General features: G+C 41.0%; 1 protein-coding gene across 4 annotated transcripts; it reads right to left on the bottom strand.

Annotated features, from left to right (window-relative positions):
- Positions 1–213: 213 nt before the first annotated feature.
- On the bottom strand, positions 214–11,178 carry LOC129090099 (cytoplasmic polyadenylation element-binding protein 4-like). 4 transcript variants are annotated; one of them, XM_054597614.1, is made up of 13 exons: positions 11,066–11,178; positions 10,643–10,823; positions 9,036–10,155; positions 8,807–8,905; positions 7,933–8,026; positions 6,539–6,589; positions 5,490–5,513; positions 4,922–5,098; positions 4,564–4,653; positions 4,337–4,455; positions 3,620–3,734; positions 3,352–3,533; positions 214–3,180 (listed from the first exon to the last, which is right to left on the bottom strand). In XM_054597614.1, the coding sequence occupies exons 3-13, from the start codon at positions 10,098–10,100 to the stop codon at positions 2,953–2,955; spliced, it is 2,244 nt and encodes a 747-aa protein (XP_054453589.1). In that variant the 5' UTR covers positions 10,101–10,155; positions 10,643–10,823; positions 11,066–11,178; the 3' UTR covers positions 214–2,952. The 4 variants fall into 4 exon arrangements, with proteins under 4 accessions (XP_054453589.1, XP_054453590.1, XP_054453591.1 ...); XM_054597615.1 differs by having other exon boundaries at positions 7,933–8,023; XM_054597616.1 differs by lacking the exon at positions 5,490–5,513 and having other exon boundaries at positions 7,933–8,023.
- Positions 11,179–12,364: the final 1,186 nt, after the last annotated feature.

The following is a 12,364-nucleotide window of genomic DNA, read 5'->3' as shown; positions in this document are numbered from 1 at the left end:
TAAGCCTAAGGCTGCTTATAAATACCTCTGACCTGATTCAAAATAACCAACCAGATGTTCCAAAAAATGCTGTCATACAACAATAGCATCAGGAGTGAGATTCCCAGTTAATATGAAAACCTTCGGGGGGAAATCAATGAACAAGTGCCATTTAGAAAATAAAAAAGGGAAAACCCTAAATTCTTGTGAATCAACGTTAGGCGTATAATTCTTCCTCACAGCTGTTTTATTCGTTCAACAACTCACATTACAAATACTTCAAATGTATGCATACAGTTACAAACAGTTGGCAGCAAATGAATATATGACATTAGATCTTTGTTTTACTTCAATACTACAAACCAACTATAAAAACTGACGTCTGTATTGTAGCGTAAATTAATCAGGAAGAAAATATAAAAGTTGGAACTTACGTATAAATGTGAAAGGACTTAATAAAAATCAAAATGATATCAGGTAAAAAAAAAAAAAAGTTAATAAATATAACCTTCCCAGCATACAATTAAAAACTATTGAAATTTTGCAATCAAGTAATACTAACAGACATAATCAATATTCTTTTCATCTGAAAATGTGGAGCACAATACAGCAATTAGAAAAACTAGACACATCAACGAGTTTAACACATCACCCCAAAAATATAACAAAAATCTGATCAAAATGATAGTTACACATTTCAATTGAAAATATAGCAAATGCTAAATACATTATCGACCTAGTATATACAATGTTTTCAATCACAGTAGCATGGTAGTAGCAAAATAAGTAAATAAGCACAAAACTAATGTTTAAAAATAAATTCAGGTATAAATTAGTTTTTTTTTTTTCTTGCAGACATCAGCATGAACAATAGGAAACAAATAATGTGTAAATGACTGCATGGTTTATATGAATTAAATGACTTACACTGCGGAGACTTGTTTCTGGAAAGAATAAGTATTGCACATAATGGCTCAAAGTTAACTTGCAACATTAAATCACATTCAGGTTATGTCCCAAAGCATGCCACATCACAAAGGGGGTCAAGTGATCAAGTCTCCTCACCTATGTCCTACTGAGTGTCCTCTACATTACAAAACGCATCCAAAGTGTTGTCACTGTGTAGATTGCATAAACATCATGTCTGTGTGAGGAAGGCAGACTCCATCATGTTAAGAGAGGCTACAAGAGAGGTGATCTCAAAGAGATAAGGAAAAGAAAGTTAAAAAGGAAAAAGGAGATCTAGTGCATTACATTAGGTCCTGCATTAACACTAGCCATGTTATTTTATGTATTACATTATGCATGCCAAGAATTAGTAGAACTTACAGGCAGTCCCAGAAAGAGGATCTAAATATTCAAACAGCTGATACCCACTCCGGTGATAGAAGGGAAGATTTCACATTGACCAAAGCCAAAACATTTACCCTATTGATAATCTTATTGACTACACCTAGGAGCGAATATCAGAATATACTTTCAAGACTATCAAAATCAGTTAAGAAAGGTCTTGTCATGCCTTAGGATCCTGTAATTATGTGTATTAGGACAGAAGAGAATCCATATATGACTGGCTAATGATAGCCTCTTTTTTTCTTTTTCTTTTTTTATCTACAGAATCACACCAATGCACCAGACAGTTTTCAGATTTACCAGCACTTAAATATATAAAAGCTAATTGAAAATTATATTAATATCATTCATTTTCTTTTTTAAATTAAGTTTACCATAAATGCAGATCTCTTAGTAACAAAGGTACAAAATTATTTTTCACCAAGTGAAAAAAATGAGGTATTGCAAAAGGAGTTCTCCCATCTGTGAAAAATGTGCCTAAAATGACTATTGAAAAAAATATTTAGAAAAGTAGTGCATAATAAATGTATATATGTTCATGACAAAATAATCAGCTATAAAACACTGTACAAAAATCAGCAGGCCATGTATAAAATAATATCTTTATCTCTGTGACAGCAAATTCTAGCTACTACCATATCCAACCACAACACTTGTGATAGAAGCTCCAGTCATGGTAGAGCGTGCAGTGGTACACCATGAGGACAGCTCAGGGAGACTGGACTGTGCATTCCCATTAGTTTGTACTACATTAGCATGTTAGCTTCCAGTGCTAATATCCCTGACAATATAAAGTGAGCAAATACTACTGCCAATACCTGAGCCCTGAGGGCTGTGTCTTTATTAGCCGACACCCACAAACCGAAACTCCAGACAACTCCAGCCTTTCCTCCGCCGAATGACACAAGGACACAACATTATCCTGAAAACCCTCAGATCAACATCTGCTTTTGATGATGCGTTTTAGGCCAATCTTTGGTTTGCCCTTTCCGGTTACAAAGTGTCGACTTTTAAACCAAAACTCATGCCAGCAATCGAAACACATGTGCCAGACTGAGGGGAGATTTTGTTTTGTGACGTGGCCAGATGCTATACACTGATCTTCTTGAAAAACTCAATGGTCCAACCGTCTGAGACGGTGTCCCTCCTCTGTTCAACCAAACCATATGCACTCAACCTTTGGTAAATGGTACAGTTGTTCTCTAATCCTGCAAGCAAAAAGTAAGAAAATGCACCCTTCTTAAACTCAACTTCCATAGTTAGTATACTGATTTAGGTATGATGAACCTCACTTAAATTTTATGTTACTCTTGACAACAAATGTAAGCAGCTTTGCCAGCTAACACGAAAAGAAAGTACAGTCAAGTCAAAAAACATCTAAATCCAAATCTAATGCATCCATATGCTCATGCACACTTAAAGTCAAAACATAAATGGGATTTCACTCTCTTCTTAGCATTTACTTCTTTTAGAAGGCCCAATTAAAATAAAATAAAAAATAAATTAAGTTGTTTTTTTGTTTTTTTACTTAAAAGAAAAGTGCATTTATTTTTCATATCATAGCCCGTACCCCTTCCCTTACTCCCCCGTTTCTCTCAATCCCTCCCTTGCCCTCTCGCCTCAGTTCCAGCGGAAGGAGATGTGTCGTGGTCGATCCCCTCCCTCTTTCACCAGCGGCTTGTGGAACTCACGTCCGGCCCGGGAGTGGATGGCTGCCCAGCAGTACTCACAGTAGTACTGCAGACAGGTCACGTTGGCGCAGAAGAAAGGAGCAAACTTCCCCCCACAGCGGGTGCCCTGGCACTCATCACACAGCTGGTCGTCCAGGACATATGGCTTCACTTCCACCTGAGAGAGAGAGAGAGATGAAATGGACGACAGGAAAACTGTTAAAATGGAGGTGGAGAAAAATGTGACTGCATGCAAGGCTGATCAGATATGTTTAAATGTATATTTTATGAACATCCACTCTTCACTTTAAAGATAGTATAGGACGCTGCGAACATCAGACAGACTCACCCGTTTATCAATCTCCCCGTGCTGCAGTTGAACAAATCGGGCACTAATGGCTGCAATGTAGCTTTGCTGATTAGAGAAGGCTACTCGCCCCGCCCCTTTTGGATATTTGAGTTCAGGGTCTGTGTCAATGCCAGCGTAACACACTCCCCCATACAGACGGTCCATGATCATGGCGAGCTCCACTAGAAGAACAATGCACAATGCTATTAATGGGATCAAAACAAGACTTCAGAATGCAACACATTTAAGGGTCACCACACACGCTTACCTGCACGTAGGGGACGAGGGACACCTCCTACAAAGATAGTTTTCCTGGGGTCCAAAGGCTGAGAGCCGTCCATTACAAAGTCACTGTCGTTTAGGTTCCAGGGTCGGATCTGGACCTACAAAAACAGATGAGAAAGAAAAACTAATTTCCTCTCAGATAGGCTTTACTCAATCATTTTGGATTGTGAAAATAAAAGCAGCTTGCTGCTCATGTAATATGGATTAACAGATTTCTTCGGTACAATTTGACTGCTTTTGCAGGATGTTGTTGGGGAGGCTGGGGATTTATACAGAAAGCCTCTGGAATGATGGGGAAATACTCTAGATGTTGAGGTATTTGAAAGTATACTTCACAATCTACACAAAGTACATAATAACTGAAAAAATAAACTTAAACATTACAGTTGAAATAAGTCTTCAGTTACTCTAGATTTGTATTTTACATGGTTACCAGTGTGTTTTCAAATAAAAATTTGAACTGAAAAGTTTACTTAACCTACAGGATATATCTGATTGATTACCACACCAAAGCCATCATTTGGGCAAACAAAACACAAATGAGCTGAACTGAACTTTCCAGTTTTATTTTGATACAATGACCAGACACACTTAAACAAAGAAGGCCTATGTGAGTTTATGGTTTTAACATTTATGTTGAGTTTTGTACTTGCAAGCTGGATAGCAAGCATGTAGCAGCTAAACGATTAAACACACTTACAGGCTTGTCTTTGATGGTGGGACTGGAGACACACAGGTAGAGCTTGCCATCCTCCTGAATGCAGGCGTCAATCAGGGCCTGAACAGAGCTCTCGTCTTGAAACAGCAGGAATGCATATCCTGGAAAGGTTGGACAGCAGAACAATGAGCGTGCGCAAATACCAATCATCTCAGTGCTGTAGAGTCAACACGCTTGCATAAATATTATGTTCAACTGGTTTGACTCACCTTTCGGTGGAAAATAGGACTTGCTCTCTGCCTTGTGAGGCCAGTCAACAAACAGATGACCAAATCGGCGGAAACTGGCAGTAATTTCGTCTGAAATAATGAACCCAAATCCATCAGTAACAGTATTTTGTGTGGCCCTTCAATCATATTATGTTTTGAGTTCCATATGCAGTATAGCTGAATGAGGCACTACAGTTGTAACTTTTAAAATTGTGTTAATACCACATTTGCGTCACTTTCCAAACAGTTCTCGTAAGTGATAGTTTTATTTTTTTAAATTATGTTAACTGTAGTAATATATTTTGATCTACAACAATGTAATTTAAAAGCATCCTCTGTAGCCATAACAATGGTTTACCTTCATCTATGTCTGGGGGCAGCCCCCCAACAAACACTTTGCGTGAATATCGCTCCACGCGTTCACCATTGAGGTGGGGGAAACAGTGGGCTGAACCGAGGCCAGTGAGCCCCTGGTCACCGGACTCGTCCTCTCCAAAGGAGCGCTCATCCTCCATTGGGAACAGAGAGGAATGGCCTAGTGGAGAAAACGATCTGGGTTACACATATTGGTTCACCACCAGTGAGGTTAAATCACATAATTACAGTATTAATGAGCAGGGAATTTGATTAGACGTAAATCAATTTATGTCAAGAAATACACACAAAAGCAGACATGATTGCTGTAGCTGATGAAATCTTTAAAAGCACAGTATTAAGACTACTTGCTGGAAGGCCACAGAAAAAGGGACTTAAACCCTGACATTATTCAAAGCAGGAAAACCAGTGACAAGCAGACAAACACAGAGGCCAAACCATAGAGTTAACATTTCAGGGGTCATCACAACTTAAGAAAAAAAGAATAATAATAAAAAAAAGGAAAAAGAAAAATCACATTAAAGAAATAAAGACATATTCACAAGCTTTACCTCGTCTTCTGCCATAACTTCTTGCTGCATGTAAAACAACACAAAACACTTTGAAATGGCATTTTGAAAAAAGGCACAAAATAAGAAGAGCAAGTAAACATTGGCAGGGCTTGAAATTGCATCTGTTAGATCACCTCCCAAAATGGCTACTGTATTTTCAAGTAATAACCACTTTCAATTTCACTAGCCAAATCTTCCACCAGTTTCCATAAGATACAATCTATAAAAGATTTCTTGTGCAACACTTTCAGTTTCTCCACATATGTACGTGTATACATTTTTCTCTTTGAAAATAAAATGCTCATTATTATGCATGGAAAAATTGGTTTTCAATACCACTACTAAAATAAATAAAACCTACAAACATACACAATCTGATTCTGACAGCATACTTGAGGTACATTTGCTACTTGAAGAAGCCGATCTGGTCATGTTTGAGTCAGCCATTTTGGTCATGTGTCACATTGAATAACAGCAGTTTAGACAGGTACAAAACAAGTAACATGACTTAAGGCAGAATGGGTAGGATTTTCCCCAAAAACAATGAATAGACCCAAAGAAAGTATCCCTCTCAATCATCACTCTGCTTGTATTTTCTTAATCTGCTGTATTCGGGACATTTCTTGGCAATGACCTCTAAAAAAAAAAAAAAAAAAAAAAAAAAAAAATGCAGTGACCTGGTGCCATATTGGAAGCACTCATCCAGGAGGAAGCTACAAAAATGGTGGACACGGCTCTGAAAAATAATCGAATATGGTGAGACTTTATGCAAAGAGGAGAGGTGCTGTGCTCCTCTGGTGCCGCTGCGCTGGGAGGAGGGGCTAATTTTGAATGTTGTGTTTACAAACCTCAAATGACAGATCCAACTTATTCTTCCTTTATTGATTTTATGTTTTTACCACTGGTATTATCTATTTTAATTGGTAATGAAGGATGTCATTTTGTTAGCTCGAGTTGCGTATTTTTAAATAATCAGCTTTTTCTGCATTTATTTCAAGCCCTGACTTCTGCTACAGCACTGCATATTTGTATGCATGTCATTTACATACCGTTCAGAGGTAGAGGACCGTCTCCACCCTGGTGAGAGAAGCTGTAGCGACCTACATGACAAAAACAGGAGAGGCCTCAGAACACCATGTCATGACATTTAACTTCTTTCCCTTACGTTTAGATTTCTCCCCAACCCCTTTAAGTTCAGTTCTGGATATGGATATTTTGTTCTGTGTCCATAAGAAAAGGACCGTAACAGCAGGCACATTTGGTTAAAGAATGACAAATCAAATAGTGCATCAAATGTAGTTCAGCTTATTCTTACATGTGCCTGTTAGTGCAACTTCATTTGCTAGAAAAACACTGGAAGACATCCGAGAGTGCGTGTTTGACTTGCAAATAATTAGGGGATTCTATGATTGAGGAAGCTGTAAATTTGCAGCTGTAAAAAGAAAAAAAAGAAGAACTTTCAGAAAAAGAAGGTACATGCATCAGCTGGTCCAGATTAGCATCAGATGGTTGTGATGAAGAAAAAAATAAATTTCTTAAAAAAAAGAGTTCTTCTAAGAGCGAGTTAGATGAGATCAAAGAGTCTCCGCAGCAGAAATGCTGCAGGCGATTGTTATCATGAGTTACAGAGAATAAGACAGCAATGTACTGTAATGAAAGACTGAACTGAAACTAATCTGAGTGAGTCGCTTTCATAATATGTTCACCATATTTGAATGAAACATATGTGTACCAATACGAAAACAACCCAATGCTTTTGGAGAGGTATAAGCATCTATTTTTACAAAACCCTTGTTGTCACTGGACAAAAGAAGCCATATTCATCCAATATGAATAGTTTAAGCTTAAGCAGCCATCACTTCGAATTTGCATGCATAATCTTAAATGTGAAGAATTTCGATTGAAATTATAAACTATATGATAGAATAATCTACCCAGACATGCAATGCCAGCTTTTAGTACTTCTTAACTGCTATGGACACATTTTGGTCCACACCTAAAAGGTAATAAAGTTTGATATCCATGTTTGCTTACACTGCATTGAAATCCTATCCTATTGAAATTAAGAGGAAAATAAATATACATGGAGATATACATGCCATTATCCAATATTAAAATATATATTTAATATTATACATTTTGGCTGATACTCCCTGGCCCCAGTGTGAGAGAGAGTATCCTAAAAAGGGCAAGACAAGTTATTCAAATATTAAAATAAGTGCAATCACAAGTAGACCCTACCTAAATGCAGTTTTTGCAACCCTATTAGCAGCATGCATTGTTCAAACTGAAGTCCTGCTGTCAAGACAATAAATTGTAAGCATTGTGAAAAAATGCTTACCCAATTTTTCTTACTGGGAAATATGTGCAACGGCTGTATTTATCGACAGCCAGCAGTGAGGAATAGCATCCTTTTTTCATTATTGCTAGTGTGGGAACTAACCTTTCAAGGAATCCTGCTCAGCCCTCATAATGTCAATCAGGGAGTTCTCCAGAGAGTGCATACTAAAACCATCAAAGGACCGTGTTCTCTCCTGCTGAAAGAGAGGAAGACAACAATTAGCCTCTTCGTTTCCCACATAACCATCTAAAGCAGCACAAGCTGCAGAATCCCTGACAGTTTGCTATGATGCTAATAGCTAATAAAAACTGCAGAGAATATCCCGTAGAGACCTTCAGCGGAAAGCACTGTAAACAGAAAATGGAGGCCAGAGTATGTTACACAAAATCACCTGCATATCTCTGCAATGGAATCACCTTTTCCACTGTAACGGAGAGCATTTTCTAAGAAGATATGCTTCTCATGGTGCTAAAAAAAAATCCTTTCCACTTGGCCGATTTCAGATCAATACACATTTTAATGTAATATTCTGAGGTAAAAAATAAATGTTAGTATTTGAATTCCAAAAAACACAGAAAATCTACAAAAAGTAACACATAACACGAGATCACTGGGGATCTAAATTGGCCGAGAGCATGCAAAGCTGCAGTGGAGCACAAGACTTCTCAAATCAGGACAAGATGAAGGCCATGTGATCAGAGCAGACGATAACACTGCTCTCCTTCAACGCAATGATCTAAATAAGAACTCAGACATAGGCACACACAATAAGTTTGAATTCATCCGTTTAGTTGGCGTAGCTGTCACACGCCCGTTTTTGCTCAATGGTTTGTTTATTTAATTTGATACAGCTGAGCGTGCTTAAGTTAACAGCATTTACCCCTGGAGGACAAACTGAAACTAAACTACACTTAGTTCTACGAGGCATCACACCAAGTTAATCCCTAAACACCAGTATTACCTGTGATATGCTCACCTGGAAAGGGTAGACGCTGTCACTGCGGCTCATGCTGTCCTCCACCCAGCCCTTGTGATTGAAACCAGAGCTATTTCTGGGGAACTTCTGAGATGGAACCTGTAGGACAGTCGGATGAGTTTCATACAAGACTGCTGACCAAATGCATTGTGTGCAATCAATTCAGTTATTTCAAAAAATCTGTTCATATTTATTAGTGTACGAGATGAGTCGTGACAATATTGTCTACCTGATTGTTGGGGAACGACTTCTTCAGCGGGGAGATGGAGTTAAGACCCGTCATCCCTCCACCTACCCCACGCCTGTACTCCCGGACACCCTGCGTGCCTCCCCAGCCACCATAGCCACCGGGGCTCCAGGAGGTGGATGTGGGAGTGGAGGGGCTCTGGTAGCTTCCCCAAGGTGAAGGGGGTTTGCTCTGGGGTGCAGTGAGGTGGGGCAGCTGGGTGAACGGTCCAGTGCGATGGGGATGCGGAGGGAAAGAGGGCTGGGTTGGATGAGGGCTAGCTGGGGAGCGTCGGTGCTGCTGCGGGACCCCCTGATTGTGGGGGTGGTAGTGCTGGGGGTGAGGTGTGGGTGGGTGGTGCTGGGACACCGGTCCAATCTGTGGGGAGAAACTACCTCCCCCTCCAAAGCCAGGCGCAGCGTGGTGGGAGAAGTTCTGGAACAGCAGGGGCGGCCCATTAGCATTGGAGCCAGTCGGGCCGAAGAACCCTCCGGCGTCTTCCCCGACCACTGGAGACTGGGTGGACGGGACAGCAGGGGACCAGTTGTTAAAACTGGTCAGTGAAGAGGAGGAGGAGGTGGATTGTGCACAGCTTGTACCCATTCCCAGGCTGTCCTGGTAGTCAAACCCACTTAGCACGGGGGACTCCATCCTCAGCTTCTCCTTTCCACCACTGCTCTCCAAAGAACCCTTCTCCAATTGGCCATCTTCGGGAAGCACTCCCTCAAGCTCTCCTAGGCCTCCCACCGCCTCCTGCTGGCCCGGGGACAGGGCCTGAGGCTGGCTCTGGACCTGAGACTTCTCCTGCATGTCCTGGAGGTCCAAGGCCTTGGACTTTTCTGACTCAAGAATCTCATCTTGCATGTTACTGTGCTGGGCTACGGCAGGGAACAACCAAGCGCTGCCCCCATTGGTGGAGCAGGTGTTGTTTACGAAGGAAGGGGGGCTGGGGGGGTTGGAGGGGTGGTGAGGGTGCTGGGGTTGGAGGTGAGGAGGGATCCTTACAGGGAAAGCAGATTTATTACCACTGCTGTTCTTTACCAGAACTCCAAACCCGTAGTCCCCCATTTAGGACACCCAGTTAATCTTCAATTCACTTTTGGCTTTCACCGTCTTCTTTATCCTAATATTTGGGTTGAGGAGGGGTTAGGGAAGAGGGGGAGGAAGGGTGACAAAAAACATAAAAAGGCAGTTACACCTCAAGTTGATCTGGCCTAAAAAAAAAAAAAAAAGAAAAGCCTAGCCATACCCTGTGAATGTGCTTAGGCTGCACCCTGTCTGGTCTTGTGATGCAATCAATGAGATTAAATCATTGACTCGCTGGGCCAGGGGAGGCCTGGACGACATATTAGACAGACAACCACGGAAAACACCCAAACCAGCGCAGGCTTCTAGCAGCCGGGGCCGGGTGAAGCTGACGTCTCCAAAGGTCGTTACGCAGCTAGCAGCGAGCTAACAGCTGCTCCGCCACCTTCCATGTGCCCTATTAAAACCATGCACATCCAAGCAGTCCATTTTTTCTTTATTTTATTTAAATTGCACATTTATGCATTACAGTGCACCCGACAAAAGCACGCGCGTCGCGTCGGCTTTACAGCGTGCACACTTACCGAGTAATCTTCCACCTTTTTCTTTTTTCTCTGCGATGACCTCCTCATACGCGACCATTTAAACACAGGGAAATGTTGATGACGTCTCCTGTCTGCTGTGAGTCCGGGGTAGTTCCCTTCACGCTACGCTAGGAGAAGAGCCGACACCGCAGAGACGCTCGACCTTATTTGCAAAAACCAGCTGGGAGGCAATAAATTCATTCAACGTCATTGAAATTTCAAGTGCACGACACGGTGGAAAATTTCCAGCACGTATGTGGTTAGAAAACGGTGCAACGACCTCGTCTGTTTCGTGTCCTGTACGCTCAATGTCACAGCCTACCAAAACCCTGTCATCATTCTCACATCTCCACATAACCACGGAGGCTCTAACGCATCCACAAACACCTGCGTACAATGTAATGCGTAAGATGGCATAGCTACCTTCAGTTCCGCGTCATGACCTTTTATCGCTTAGATGTTGCCATATTGTTGCGTTTTCCCTTTTTCTGCATTTCCTAGGCAGCCGGTGTAAATGGTCTCTTCTCTCTTCTAGATGACAGCTGGACCAGTCGGGAGACACTTCCGTCTACAAGCCCCGCCCCCTCCAGCAGCCAGCAGCCACTGTGTATCAGGATTTCCCTAAAGAGCCCCGCCCACTTTGCTAAAGTCTGCCATGTGATTGGGTGGTTTCCGTGAGGCCACGCCCACAGCACTCCTTCTCAATGAATGGCACATGCGCTCAAGATGTTCTCCTCCCAAATAAGGACGCCTTGGAATCAATGGGAGGAGTTGATGTAATGTAAGGAAAACACATTAAAGGTCCAAGGAAATGTCTATTTAAACCCGCAACCAAGACTTAAAGAGAGACATTTTATTTCATATGTCCTTCCCCGGCTGCTGTCAGGTTACACAACCAGCTCTGCTCCCAGTAGACCACGTGACACCAAAAACCTGTGCAATACAAATACTCTGTGCAATACAATAGTTATAATAGTTTCTGTCTGTATATATAATATTTAAGTTACTGTGGATTCTTTGGATTTTTTATTGCTCATTTGCTTATTTATAATCCTGTAAATTTCCCCGCTGCGGGACTAATAAAGGATTACCTTATCTATCTTATTTTATCTTAATACATGAGTACCATAGGGCAATGGAATGTAAAGGGTTAAAACCCAAAGTTAAGGAGTGATATTTGCATTTATGCCAAATGCAGATGAGTTAATTTGACTAAGCAATTGTTTTTCCCCTTCACCTCAGCCTATGGCAGTTGTCTAGTTGTGCAGTTTTGTGTATTAGACAGGCCCTGAAAAAGCAATGGATTAGATTGATATTGATGGATGAAAGATTGATAGATAGATCCTTTTGTCTAATTTGGTTGACCTTTTATAAACCGAGTCCATAGCAAAGTATTGCACAGCAATCTCATTAAAATAAGCTGCTGCTATTTACAGTACATAATCGAGCCTAAGAGCTAGATTAATTTTGCTTTGGTCAGATCTGTGCAGTGTTCTGATAATACCACCATATCATACCATCACACGGTGTGACACAGATGACATTTATACATAAAGGACATACAATATGGTCTCCCTCAACTGATGTCTACTTGCAAGCCAAAACCTCAAATAGATGTGCTCTCCCCTTTGCTGGAGTCAATTCACTAAAAGCTTAATGACCCTTCACCAGGAGAGGAAAGAGTATCCTTTTCAATAGAAGTACTACTGCTGGACCTACAGT

The sequence above is a fragment of the Anoplopoma fimbria genome, chromosome 4 (assembly GCF_027596085.1).
Source record: "Anoplopoma fimbria isolate UVic2021 breed Golden Eagle Sablefish chromosome 4, Afim_UVic_2022, whole genome shotgun sequence".
Taxonomy (NCBI): Eukaryota; Metazoa; Chordata; class Actinopteri; order Perciformes; family Anoplopomatidae; genus Anoplopoma; species Anoplopoma fimbria.
The sequence above is the reverse complement of the archived record's forward strand: the minus strand, read 5'-3'. Positions and strand labels throughout refer to the sequence as shown.

Excerpts from the sequence above, each read along its gene's own strand:
- LOC129090099 (XM_054597613.1), bottom strand. The coding sequence starts at position 10,100 with ATGGGGGACTACGGGTTTGGAGTTCTGGTAAAGAACAGCAGTGGTAAT. Across the intron at positions 3,534-3,619 it reads CCCTCGTCCCCTACGTGCAG|TGGAGCTCGCCATGATCATG; the intron begins GTAAGCGTGTGT and ends TTGTTCTTCTAG. Across the intron at positions 3,181-3,351 it reads ACGGGGAGATTGATAAACGG|GTGGAAGTGAAGCCATATGT; the intron begins GTGAGTCTGTCT and ends TCTCTCTCTCAG.